At 37.8% G+C, this 13,599-nt stretch overlaps 1 protein-coding gene across 6 annotated transcripts in view; it reads left to right on the top strand.

Moving 5' to 3' along the window:
* The window catches only part of WDR72 (WD repeat domain 72), a 247,699-nt gene that overhangs the window by 62,274 nt on the left and 171,826 nt on the right, over positions 1-13,599 (top strand). For all 6 annotated transcript variants that reach the window (XM_003314678.5, XM_063794161.1, XM_063794162.1 and 3 more), the window contains one exon: positions 551-746. In XM_003314678.5, coding sequence (XP_003314726.2) covers positions 551-746 — 196 coding nt within the window. The remainder of the gene's footprint in view (positions 1-550; positions 747-13,599) is intronic.

Here is a 13,599-nt window from a genome sequence, read left to right as displayed (position 1 = left end):
TTTGGTCCTTATGTCTTTGAGGCTGTACATTCAGTTGGAGCTATCTAATGCTTACCTCTTTTAGACTGTGTCTACACTGAGTTTCCTGTTTGGATTAGAACCTGTATAGTTCTGGGAACAGCACCAAATCACATTTTGAGGCTTTAAGTGGAAAATATCAGCTCATGATACCCTTGGGCCTAAGCTTGTGTCTACAAATAGCTTCTTTTTGTGGCAACAAATTAGTTCTGGGGTTTATTTTATTCTGCATTATTTCCGATGTCTGCCTTGCTGCCTGAATTTGCTGAGTGATGGTCAAGTCCTTCATTTATCTTATAAGTAGATCTGTCCTGGATTCATCTTTTGACCTTCCTGAGAAGTTGTTGAGCTTAGACTCCACTCTGTGTTTAAAGCTCCTCTGTAGAGGGTTACATGGAAAGGTGCTGTAGAAAGCAGAAATATCATTTTTGTAAAACAAAACTTTTTTATGTTACTGGGAGAAAAAAACCTGACTTACTCATAAAGAAAGCATTTGACTATTTACTTACATAAGCATATTGTTTTTTCACAGCTAAGGGGTGAGCAGATAATTTGCTGTGTGTGCGGTGACCATTCCGTGGCTCTCCTTCACCTTGAGGGAAAGAGTTGCCTCCTGCATGCCCGGAAGCACCTTTTTCCTGTGAGGATGATAAAATGGCACCCGGTTGAGAATTTTTTAATTGTTGGATGTGCAGATGACTCAGTTTATATCTGGGAAATTGAAACAGGTAAGTTGAAATTTTATCCCTTTCATTCTTTATATATTTATGATGTACAAGCATTTGACCAGATGGAAAGTTTCAGAGAAGACATGGTAATGACCTCACTTGCTTTAACCTTTGTTTGGGCTGCATTTAATGGCTTCAGTTAAAGGCATGTGTGCAAAATAAAACACAACGGCCTAAGTCAGATCCTGACCAACTGATGATTAGCTGACAGGGCAGTGCACAGGAATGAGCTGGATATTTCTGGAAGCTATAAATAAAAACATAAGTTATCTACTTTAATTATTAACAAGAGAGAAATTTAGTGTCCTACTGGTCTCAAATTATCATTAAATTCTGCTTTCTTCAGCATGCTCACCATCTCAGCAACATTTTGAGCTAATTGATGATCAGTAATAATGGAATATAATTAATTATAAAACTCCAAAAAGTTGAGTCAGGGAAACTGAAAACTGAGTGGCTCAATTGAACTTTTGATATCATATCATAGAGAATGTAGAGTTTGAACTTTTTAAAATTAAAAAACAATTACTAAATAACTAAAGATTGAGAGTAATACATTCCAGAAAATGCTGGAACATATCAAATAAGGTGAGGTAATTAATGAACGTGAGTCAGGGGAGTTCGTTTGAGAGTACATTTCACTGAAACTGTAGCATGATTTTTATTGATTAATCAGTGGTGGTTTTATGTTAGGTGTTATTAACAGACTGGATAGTTTATAATATTATAGTTTAGAGCCATACTTCACCAAAATAATTGCTATTTTCTTTGCATTTTACTGTCATGTGTAAGTGATGATGACTAGTGTACTAGTGTTTAGAGGGTGCAACCTAATACTGCCTTACATTTGTAAATTGTTTTATAGCTTTGATGGGCTTTCCTGCTCATTTTCCCATCAGATTCTCACAACTTCTGAGGTAGGTCAGAGAAGTATTATTCACCATTTTATTGATGAGGAATTTGCAGATGTGATACATAAATGTACAAGACTGTACAACTAATAAGTGGTGAACCAGTTTGAGGGTCTTGCTTGTTCTTTGCACAATATACACAAAATTAGAGGAGTTTTAGAATTCTTGATTTGAGCAACAGTTAATTATAATAGATAAAATAGGCCCTAAAGCCTGGGCTTGCCTCCAGAACCTGTTAATAGGACCTCGGATCATATTACATTGCTTCTTTGCTTGTCAATCTCCTCATCTATGAAATGGGGTAATAATACTGCCTTCCTATCAGGATTAAATGAGCTAATACCTACAATGCTTATAAACAGTACCTGCAGGTTGTTAGCCCTTAGTAATAGTTGACTATTGTTATTATCAATGAATGCAGCAAAGTCTTGACTTCTGCTTATAAAATATAAGCCTGTAAATCACATATGCTTATTAATGTGCCCAATTGCATTTTCAGTTGTGAACACTTGGTAACTAAACATATTTTTCATAGGTGATAGAATCCAGCAAGAATAAATAAATATCTGGGCACTCACGAGTGTTTATGGTCCCCTTTTGCCATCGGGATACCCTTAGGCTATGTAACTTTTTATTTATGTATTTCTTTGCTAGAGTGGGAAGTAAAGCAAAGCCAAACCATTAGTACTTCTTGAGATTATATTTATTCCCATTCTGTATTTTAATTTTGTTATTTCTTTTTTATACTCCCTCAAATACATAACCAAATGTTGAAGAACGTTTGAAAAATAAATATAAAGAAAAACAAATAATCCTATCCTACTACTTAATAAGTGCTCTTATCTACTAAAAATATAAAAAAATTAGCCAGACATGGTGGCGGGCACCTGTAGTCCCAGCTACTCGGGAGGCTGAGGCAGGAGAATGGCGTGAACCCGGGAGGCAGAGCTTGCAGTGAGCCGAGATCGCGCCACTACATTCCAGCCTGGGCGACAGAGCGAGTCTCTGTCTCAAACAAAAAAATAATAATAAGAAGTGCTATTAATATTTTGATCTACTTTCTGTTAGACATTTTTCTATGTCAATAAATAGATATTTACTGTATTTTAGTCTGTATTGTATTTCAGTCACAGTTCTGGCAGGAAACTGAAGTCAACCCAGATGGGTCAAATGAAGAAACTTGAATGAAAGGACTATTTATAGAGGTGTGGGCAGGGATTAGGGACCAGACAAGGAATGGATGGTGAGGGCCTCCAGCACCCAGGCACTGGCAGCATCAGGAAGCTCTGGCCACCTCTAGGACTGAAGCAAAAGAGGAGAAAACATTGTTGTTGGAACCCAGTGAGAGTTGAAGCTCAGGAGGAATGGTCACCCCATGAAGTCATAGAAAAGAAGCAGCTCCTGCCAGAGATGGAGGACTCACATAGAGAGGGGAGGGGTGGAAGAAATTATTTCTTCTTCTGCAGTCACCTCCATTAATTTAATCCACTGAAAGTGAGAGAGGAAGGGCATTCAGTTCTGGGCATCAGCCTCCCTGTGCACAAAAAAGGAAGGACACAGAAGGGTAGGAAAGGACGGAGTGGGTTGTCACATGGACAATAATCGATAGAGTTGTCATTATGGACATACTAGGCTTTAATGAGGAATCTCCTATAATTGGTTATCTATACTATTTTCTATAAAAAGTTTGTTTTAGAATTTCCGTATCAAACAGTATGCATAGGTTTAGTGCCAAAGTAACCTAGAGAATATAAGTTGTTCATCTTTTGGTTGTCTATATTAATAGTTTAAAAACAATCTCAACTCATCTTAAGATGAGCTTATAATTGGTGATGATAGTATTAATGATTCTACCCAGACCTTCACATTTGTGACGTGCCTCTTCACTTCTTTAGACACAATCCCATTGACCACCTCATTTGAGCCTTACAACACCCTGTGAAGGTGGCTGGTGGCCCAACTTTCTATATCACATTCATTCCTTTTGAATAAGTTTATGCTGTTCCTTTATTCTCGTGTTGGGTATTGCCTTTGTTGTGTTTTGCCTTTAATCTCTGCAATTTTAATTTTGGTTACAATTTAGTGAATTATGTTTTCTTTTCCAAGCCAGATTTCAGCTGGCTAAGATGCTTCCATCATGTTTACTGTACTTGATTTCTGTTTTATTCTTTACTTACAAAGGTTGAATGGTCTGAGATCAGGAAGTGTTTCCATTTATATTTTCATAAAGCTAGGGGGGAAAATACCAACTAAAGCCAAAACAGGCTGAAAAGAGCTATTTGAAGGTGTGGAATATACTTGCTCATGGATGTGCCTGGCACACGAATGATAAATGAATGAGTGAACTAATTAATCCAAGTGCTCTTACCTCAGTAGATTGAGTATGAATTAATTCACCTTAACATTGGCCAGTTATGGCTCTTAGATCCTGACTGCCCAACTGTAAGCAGGTCCTTAGCTTTCTGCTTCAAGTCTTCCCTAGGGTTTTGGAGTTCACAGGGCATATTTCACCTCCTCAGGTGAAGGTCTGTGTATTTCCTACTCCAGTGAATTTTTCCTGAGCCTTGGCCTTTTAGTTTTGCTATTCTCTCCATAGGGTTCACACTTAGTTCCATGTGTGGACAGACCTATTCCTACTTTCATTTCTCCAGCACTCTGCCTCCTCTAACTACGTGAAGGAGGAATAAATTGACATAAAGGTATTTATCAGATCTTTCAGCACTAGAGCAACTCCAGAGCCCACAGAGAGAAAATAGGAGGTGTTAGTGGGATAAGAGTTTTGAGGAAAGGGGCCTAGAAAGAAAAGGCAGGAAAAGGGGCTTGAAGCCAAAAGTAATTAATTCTCAACTTGCCAAAAGTCTGCCTTGGTGGGAGCTTGGGAAGTATGGGGTATAGCATAAGTCCCTGTGCCACCCTTCCTTGATTATAGAGGAAAGGTTGTGAGGCCTCTTGCGTTTTTCACAAATACTTTATAAGAGCCTATTCTCACTTTACTTACGAGTCTCTTTGGCAGAATACGTAAGCATATTCTAGAGTCGTGTACCACTGTGCCTATTTTATCTTGGACTGATAAGGGTGTTCCTTTCTGTGATAGGTGGCACAGTGAGATGGATGACAGGGTAAATTTTGGGGTCATGGGTGGACACACTCTTGGGAGTGGCAAACAACTGAGGTAAAGAAATGTTTATGTGACACTGAGGGCCCTCGTCCTCTGGCTAAAAATGTGGTGCTGCCAGGTTAGGAGTGATGAGGGCATCTAGTTTTGCTTATTGATTTGCCAGATGTCCCATGATGTTTAGGCCTGATTAGGAAAGGAAAATATTGCAGATGTCATTTTGATTAATATTTGAGCTCCCACAGTGTATTTGGCACTGACAACTCTGGGCGGCTTGGTCGCCCTCATTGCTGTGAGACACAATAGGCGTAAAAATGTATTACTGATTTTATTTTCCCTAAATTACATACCAGAAATAAATCTTAGCTCTGAGCTAATTATTCTTTTAAGAATTGAATTTAAAATAATTCTGAGTACTACTCTTTTCACAGTAGTGGATTTACATAGCAGATAATTTGTGTCATGAATTTCTTGTGTGTTATTAATGTAACTTTCTATTGAAGGTCTTCTGTTAAGTGTACAAACTATGTTGGGAAATATGCCATATTAAGTCATTGCACTTTTTTGTGTGGGACAATGAAACCTTGTTTGCTTAAAAATAATACTTTTTAAAAATATCTTAAGATGGATCAGAAACACTTTTTTCTGTAGAGGGCTGGATAGTAAATGTTTTCTGCTTTGTGGTCCATGTGATCTTTGTTACAACTACTGAACTCTCCTATTGTAGCATAAGTGAAGCCATAGACACTACATAAAGGAGAGGGTGAGGCTGTGTTCCAATAAAACTTTACTTACAACAACAGGCAGCAGGCCTGATTTGGCCTGCATCTATAGTTTACAGACCCCTGAGAATTATGACGGTTCTTTTTAAAGACACTGATTTCATAATAACTCATTCTTAAAGCAGTAGAAAATGTTTGATCCATTATACCTCACTGTTAAGCAGGACAGGTATAGTTATACCCATTTTACCGTGAGGAAATAGAACACAGAGAGGTGTTGTGAGTTGAAGGTCCCCAGAGTAGGTGTTGGCACAGGCACTAGATTATATGTCTCCTTCTTCCATTCTGGTGTGTTCTTCACTTATCGTGCAATGCGAACACCTCTTGCAGATGGAGGTCAGCCTTTTGAGACTGTCAAGCAGGGAATTAGATAAGAACAGCTTTGAAAAGAAAGGAGATGGCTGCCAGGAAGCCTGCTACAAGATCTCCTAAAGGAGAGGGTCTCTGGCTGTCTTTCAGAGCTTGGCTCTAAATTTACACATAGTTCTAACGGCTCTGGTCATCTGATTTCTCAGATGACAGATTAGCCGCAGCAAATTACAAGTGGGGAGGCTGTTCGTGGCTGGCACTCTGATAGCAGAAGCGACAGCTGATGGGAAGGGAGGAGAAGCAAAAGCTATGTATCACTGCTCAGGGCTGTCTTTCTTGTGCTTATAGGAAGATAGGTGCCAAAATATAAAAATGCTGAAATTGCTTCCCTTACTCAGCAAGCTCCTACAGATCTCTGCACGGACCATGGAAAGCTGCCAGTCCACATCCCATGACTCCTGTTGGAGAACTAGGCTGGCTTCTTCCCAGGTACTGCTGGGCTCCAGGAGGAATATTTAAAAGTATTGTATCCATGGTGGATTCCAGACCTAAGGACATCTCAGAAGCAGCTTGGGGCTTGGGTTTAGGGGACTGAAGTCTTTGACCAATTAGTAGGTAGAAATCAGGGTCCATGGGAGTCTGTTTTTGTTCATTTCTTCTAGTTCCTGCTCAGGTAATGTGGACTTTGTAACACTGAGCAGAAAGCCTCATGATTATAGCATAGCATGAGCACCCAGCCTCTGATTATGACATGGTTTCTGTAGGAAAACACACTCCAAGTTTTAAAACAAACTCCAAGTTTTAAAACAAACATTTTTTGTACAGAGCATTGAAACAAAACCTATTCATAAGAAATTAAGGAAGTAAGAAAGAAGATACATTTCAGAGTTATTTTCACCACAGGTGTTAAATTTTCTTTCTTTTTTGCCTTGCCAGTAAGAAGTCAAAACTTCCACCTTTTAATTTCTTTTTCTTATTAGAAATAGTAGTAGTTAGCTGGAAAATTATTCAATCCACAATACTGCAAAGTGGAGCACTTGTTCTTCCATGTTTTCAAAGTGCATAGGCTTTGAAATAACTAATTTAAAAAAGCTTTTAGAAGAAAAAAGGAAAAGATAAAAATATAAAGAAATGAGTTTTGTCAACCAACAGCTAATAGCTCATGTTTTTCAAAAATATTCAGTGTTTAATCTTGTCGTATAGATTTGAGTTTGCTTTAATAGTTTACAGTGAGGGGTATGTAGAATATGTGCAAGACACAGTTTTTCAGAAATATAGCTGTATTTGCCTCAATAGACTAGAATTGTGTGGTTAAATTCCTACTTTGCCACACCAAAATATTATGCAAGTTTACTACATGGAGAAGTAATTTGCCAGTCCTCAGGTTTTACTTGGTCACCTTCTTTTATGGTAGACAACATCTAGTATTCCCATACATATAAAATAACATTAAAAATTACACTAGTGACCAACTATACCATTCTGAGAAACAATATTGCTTGGTTTTCTCCTCAAGGTCACCGCTTTGTAGATATCAGGTCAAAGTTATGTTGTGTTGACAGTCTTGTGAGCATAACCAGTATACGATTTTCATTATAGGTATGTTAAAGGTAGGTTTGGGGTATGCCGCATCCTGCAGGTAATAGTCTCTCTAGTATGTCATTTTCTTGAAGCCACGTTATTTTGTTGTGGTAGATTACAGATGGAACCCTCTTGGGATGATTGGTTTTAGAAAAGAAAAAATAGGATACATTAAAGTATAGGGTGGGATTTTTCCTATGTCACCTTTTCCAGACCTCTTTCTTATTATAATAATTACTGATGTTATTACTCGACATATATTTTTAGTTTACTGACCATTTTTTGAATCTTTGTTTCTGTCTCCTTTGCCCTAGTTATCACAGTTCCACTGCAATTTGTGATTTTGATTCATGCAATATTGTGCATGTGCGCATGTTTGCATGTGTATGCACATGCTTTTGTATATGAACTTTGCAGTTTAGCTATGAAATATTTACACAATTGTCAAAATTTGATCTCTTAAGTAGGTGACAATGTCCAGAGGAGTTATGTACATGAGCCCTGGGAGTCAGCTTGCCTAGGTTTGAATTCTTGTTCCACTCTTTTTATTCTATATTACATAAATCAAGTTTGAACTCCTCAAAACACCATCTCTTAATGGCAGCGAGGGCTGAATAAACATTAACTATTATTTATTATAAATCCTTCATGAATTACTGTACTAGTGTGTACTAAGGATTCATTATTCCTGACTCCTTAACTTCTTCTCTCCATTCTAATTGTGCTCAATAATTATTTCCTGTTCTGGTGAAATGCATACCACTGTGAAGGACACTAGAATTATCAACATATGGTTTCTCTCCTTAAAGAGCTTTCAGTGTAATCAGGGAAAACTTGTACCTTTGAAACAATTTGAAAAAATATAAAGCAACATATAAGAAAGTGGCATATGGAATATACTAAAGTGTCCAAGTGTACTGATAAGTATTCCTGTGGGGAGAGTTTTATGACTTGTTCCCATAGCACAATGCACTTCCCCTCTCATAATTACATTTCTGGGGTTAACATCTGTCTTTCTCACTAATCTGAAAACATCTTGAGGGCAAGAATTCTGCCTGTGTGGTTCACTGTTCTATTTCTAGAAGCTGATATGGCACCTGCCACATAGGAAGAACTCAACAAATATTTATTGAATGAAAAAATATTTAGCTTCCATGAGCACAAGTAATGCCACATGATTAATTATTCACCTTTAATCGGACAAACTAATTCTATTGCCTAGTGTTCAAAGACAGAAGATTTTTCCACTGTTAACATGTGCAGTCTTTGGCAAATCCCTAAATTGACCAGAGCCCTAGTTTCTTCATGGTAATAATGAAGATACTTAACACACAGTGTTTGCAGAAAAGATGTATGAAGTTACTGTATGTGGAATACTGGCTTTATTTTTGTTAAACATCTATCTATCTATCTATCTATCTATCTATCTATCTATCTATCAATCTATCTATCATTTTACATGTTTGCTGTAATAAAAAAGAAACCTGAGCAACGAAAGAAAAAAATAGATGAAGTTTACAAAATTTAAAAACTTTTGTGTATCAAAGGTCATTATCAAGAATGTGAAAAGACAATCTACAGAATGGGAAAAGTAATTTGCAAATTATACATCTGTTAATGGTCTAATACCCAGAATGTATAAGGAACTCTTACGGCACAGCAACAAAAGACGAGCCACTCAATTCTGCAGAGGACATAGGGCTGGACAAGGTGGCTCATGCCTGTAATTTCAGCACTTTGGGAGGATAAGGTGGGAGGATCACTTGAGTCCAGGAGTTTGAGACAAGACTGGGCATCATAGCGTGATCCCATCTCTATAAAAAATTTAAAAAATTAGCCAGGCACAGTGGTATGTGCCAGTAGTCCCAGCTATTCTGGAGGCGGAGATGGGAGGATCACTTGAGCTGGGGAGGTTGAGGCTGCAGTGAGCTGTAATCGTGCCACTGTGCTCCAGCCTGGGTGACAGAATGAGACCCTATAAAGGTTATCAACATCATTATTCTTCAGGGAAATGCAAATCAAAGCTATAATGAAATACCATTTCATATTCAATAGGATACTTATAATTTAAAAAGTGGAAAACAAAGAGTATTAGCAAAAATGGAGAAAATAGGAACCCTTGTACATTGCTGGTGGGAATATAAAATGGTACCACCACTGTAGAAACTGTATGAAATTTCCTCAAAAAGTTAAAAATAGAATTATGAAATGACCCAGCAATTCCACTCCTAGGTATATACCTAAAGGAAATAAAAACATACCCACACAGAAACTTCTACATAAATGTTTACAGTAGAATTATTCATAATGGCCAAAGTACAGAAACAACCTAAATGTCCATCAATGGAGGAATCTCCATAGACTAATCTCCTGTTAGTCTAACAAATCATAATATATACATACAATGAAGTGTTACTCCACCCTCAAAATGTAGCAAGTTGTCATGATACAACTTGGATGAACCTTGAAAACATGCTAAGTGAAAGAAGTCAGACATACACAAAAATGCGCATATTGTATGATTCTTTTTTATATGACATATCCAAAAAAGGCAAATCCATAAAACCAGAAAGCAGATCGGTGGTTGTCAGGAGATGCGGTTGTGGGAGGGTGGAGAATGGGGAATGATTACTTAATGGTATGGGGGATTCTTTTGGGAAGATGAAAATGTTTTGAAACTAGAGAGAGTTGGTGGTTATACAACATTGTCAATGCACTAAATGCCACTGAATTGTGTAGTTAATGTATATTATGTCAATGTTACATCAATTTAAATAAAAACAACATACAGTAAGTATAAAGGCAATTTTTTTTAAGTTTTTTTTCTTTCATTATTATACTTTAAGTTTTAGGGTACATGTGCACATTGTGCAGGTTAGTTACATATGTATACATGTGCCATGCTGGTGTGCTGCACCCACTAACTTGTCATCTAGCATTAGGTATATCTCCCAATGCTATCCCTCCCCCCTCCCCCCACCCCACAACAGTCCCCAGAGTGTGATGTTCCCCTTCCTGTGTCCATGTGATCTCATTGTTCAATTCCCACCTATGAGTGAGAATATGCGGTGTTTGTTTTTTTGTTCTTGCGATAGTTTACTGAGAATGATGATTTCCAATTTCATCCATGTCCCTACAAAGGACATGAACTCATCATTTTTTATGGCTGCATAGTATTCCATGCTGTATATGTGCCACATTTTCTTAATCCAGTCTATCACTGTTGGACATCTGGGTTGGTTCCAAGTCTTTGCTATTGTGAATAATGCCGCAATAAACATACGTGTGCATGTGTCTTTATAGCAGCATGATTTATAGTCCTTTGGGTATATACCCAGTAATGGGATGGCTGGGTCAAATGGTATTTCTAGTTCTAGATCCCTGAGGAATCGCCACACTGACTTCCACAATGGTTGAACTAGTTTACAGTCCCACCAACAGTGTAAAAGTGTTCCTATTTCTCCACATCCTCTCCGGCACCTGTTGTTTCGTGACTTTTTAATGATTGCCATTCTAACTGGTGTGAGATGGTATCTCATTGTGGTTTTGATTTGCATTTTTCTGATGGCCAGTGATGATGAGCATTTTTTCATGTGTTTTTTGGCTGCATAAATGTCTTCTTTTGAGAAGTGTCTGTTCATGTCCTTCGCCCACTTTTTGATGGAGTTGTTTGTTTTTTTCTTGTAAATTTGTTTGAGTTCATTGTAGATTCTGGATATTAGCCCTTTGTCAGATGAGTAGGTTGCGAAAATTTTCTCCCATTTTGTAGGTTGCCTGTTCACTCTGATGGTAGTTTCTTTTGCTGTGCAGAAGCTCTTTAGTTTAATTAGATCCCATTTGTCAATTTTGGCTTTTGTTGCCATTGCTTTTGGTGTTTTAGATGTGAAGTCCTGGCCCATGCCTATGTCCTGAATGGTAATGCCTAGGTTTTCTTCTAGGATTTTTATAGTTTTAGGTCTAACGTTTAAGTCTTTAATCCATCTTGAATTGATTTTTGTTTAAGGTGTAAGGAAGGGATCCAGTTTCAGCTTTCTACATATGGCTAGCCAATTTTCCCAGCACCATTTATTAAATAGGGAATCCTTTCCCCATTGCTTGTTTTTCTCAGGTTTGTCAAAGATCAGATAGCTGTAGATATGCGGCGTTATTTCTGAGGGCTCTGTTCTGTTCCATTGATCTATATCTCTGTTTTGGTACCAGTACCATGCTGTTTTGGTTACTGTAGCCTTGTAGTATAGTTTGAAGTCAGGTAGTGTGATGCCTCCAGCTTTGTTCTTTTGGTTTAGGATTACCTTGGCGATGTGGGCTCTTTTTTGGTTCTATATGAACTTTAAAGTATTTTTTTCCAGTTCTGTGAAGAAAGGCATTGGTAGCTTTATGGGGATGGCATTGAATCTGTAAATTACCTTGGGCAGTATGGCCATTTTCACGATATTGATTCTTCCTACCCATGAGCATGGAATGTTCTTCCATTTGTTTGTATCCTCTTTTATTTCCTTGAGCAGTGGTTTGTAGTTCTCCTTGAAGAGGTTCTTCCCATCCCTTGTAAGGTCCTTCCCATCCCTTGTAAGTTGGATTCCTAGGTATTTTATTCTCTTTGAAGCAATTGTGAATGGGAGTTCACTCATGATTTGGCTCTCTGTTTGTCTGTTGTTGGTGTATAAGAATGCTTGTGATTTTTGTACATTGATTTTGTATCCTGAGACTTTGCTGAAGTTGCTTATCAGCTTAAGGAGATTTTGGGCTGAGACATTGGGGTTTTCTAGATATACAATCATGTCATCTGCAAACAGGGACAATTTGACTTCCCCTTTTCCTAATTGAATACCCTTTATTTCCTTCTCCTGCCTGATTGCCCTGGCCAGAACTTCCAACACTATGTTGAATAGGAGTGGTGAGAGAGGGCATCCCTGTCTTGTGCCAGTTTTCAAAGGGAATGCTTCCAGTTTTTGCCCATTCAGTATGATATTGGCTGTGGGTTTGTCATAGATAGCTCTTATTATTTTGAAATACGTCCCATCAATACCTAATTTATTGAGAGTTTTTAGCATGAAGGTTGTTGAATTTTGTCAAAGGCCTTTTCTGCATCTGTTGAGATAATCATGTGGTTTTTGTCTTTGGCTCTGTTTATATGCTGGATTACATTTATTGATTTGCGTATATTGAACCAGCCTTGCATCCCAGGGATGAAGCCCACTTGATCATGGTGGATAAGCTTTTTGATGTGCTGCTGGATTCGTTTTGCCAGTATTTTATTGAGGATTTTTGCATCAATGTTCATCAAGGATATTGGTCTAAAATTCTCTTTTTTGGTTGTGTCTCTGCCCGGCTTTGGTATCAGAATGATGCTGGCCTCATAAAATGAGTTAGGGAGGATTCCCTCTTTTTCTATTGATTGGAATAGTTTCAGAAGGAATGGTACCAGTTCCTCCTTGTACCTCTGGTAGAATTCGGCTGTGAATCCATCTGGTCCTGGACTCTTTTTTGTTGGTAAGCTATTGATTATTGCCACAATTTCAGATCCTGTTATTGGTCTATTCAGAGATTCAACTTCTTCCTGGTTTAGTCTTGGGAGAGTGTATGTGTCGAGGAATTTATCCATTTCTTCTAGCTTTTCTAGTTTATTTGCGTAGAGGTGTTCGTAGTATTCTCTGATGGTAGTTTGTATTTCTGTGGGATCAGTGGGGATATCCCCTTTATCATTTTTTATTGCATCTATTTGATTCTTCTCTCTTTTTTTCTTTATTAGTCTTGCTAGCGGTCTATCAATTTTGTTGATCCTTTCAAAAAACCAGCTCCTGGATTCATTAATTTTTTGAAGGGTTTTTTGTGTCTCTATTTCCTTCAGTTCTGCTCTGATTTTAGTTATTTCTTGCCTTCTGCTAGCTTTTGAATGTGTTTGCTCTTGCTTTTCTAGTTCTTTTAATTGTGATGTTAGGGTGTCAATTTTGGATCTTTCCTGCTTTCTCTTGTGGGCATTTAGTGCTATAAATTTCCCTCTACACACTGCTTTTAATGCGTCCCACAGATTCTGGTATGTTGTGTCTTTGTTCTCGTTGGTTTCAAAGAACATGTTTATTTCTGCCTTCATTTCGTTATGTACCCAGTAGTCATTCAGGAGCAGGTTGTTCAGTTTCCATGTAGTTGAGTGGTTT

This window comes from Pan troglodytes, chromosome 16 (assembly GCF_028858775.2).
Source record: "Pan troglodytes isolate AG18354 chromosome 16, NHGRI_mPanTro3-v2.0_pri, whole genome shotgun sequence".
NCBI lineage: Eukaryota > Metazoa > Chordata > Mammalia > Primates > Hominidae > Pan > Pan troglodytes.
Note: the sequence above shows the minus strand (reverse complement) of the source record. Positions and strands in the feature narration are given on the sequence as shown.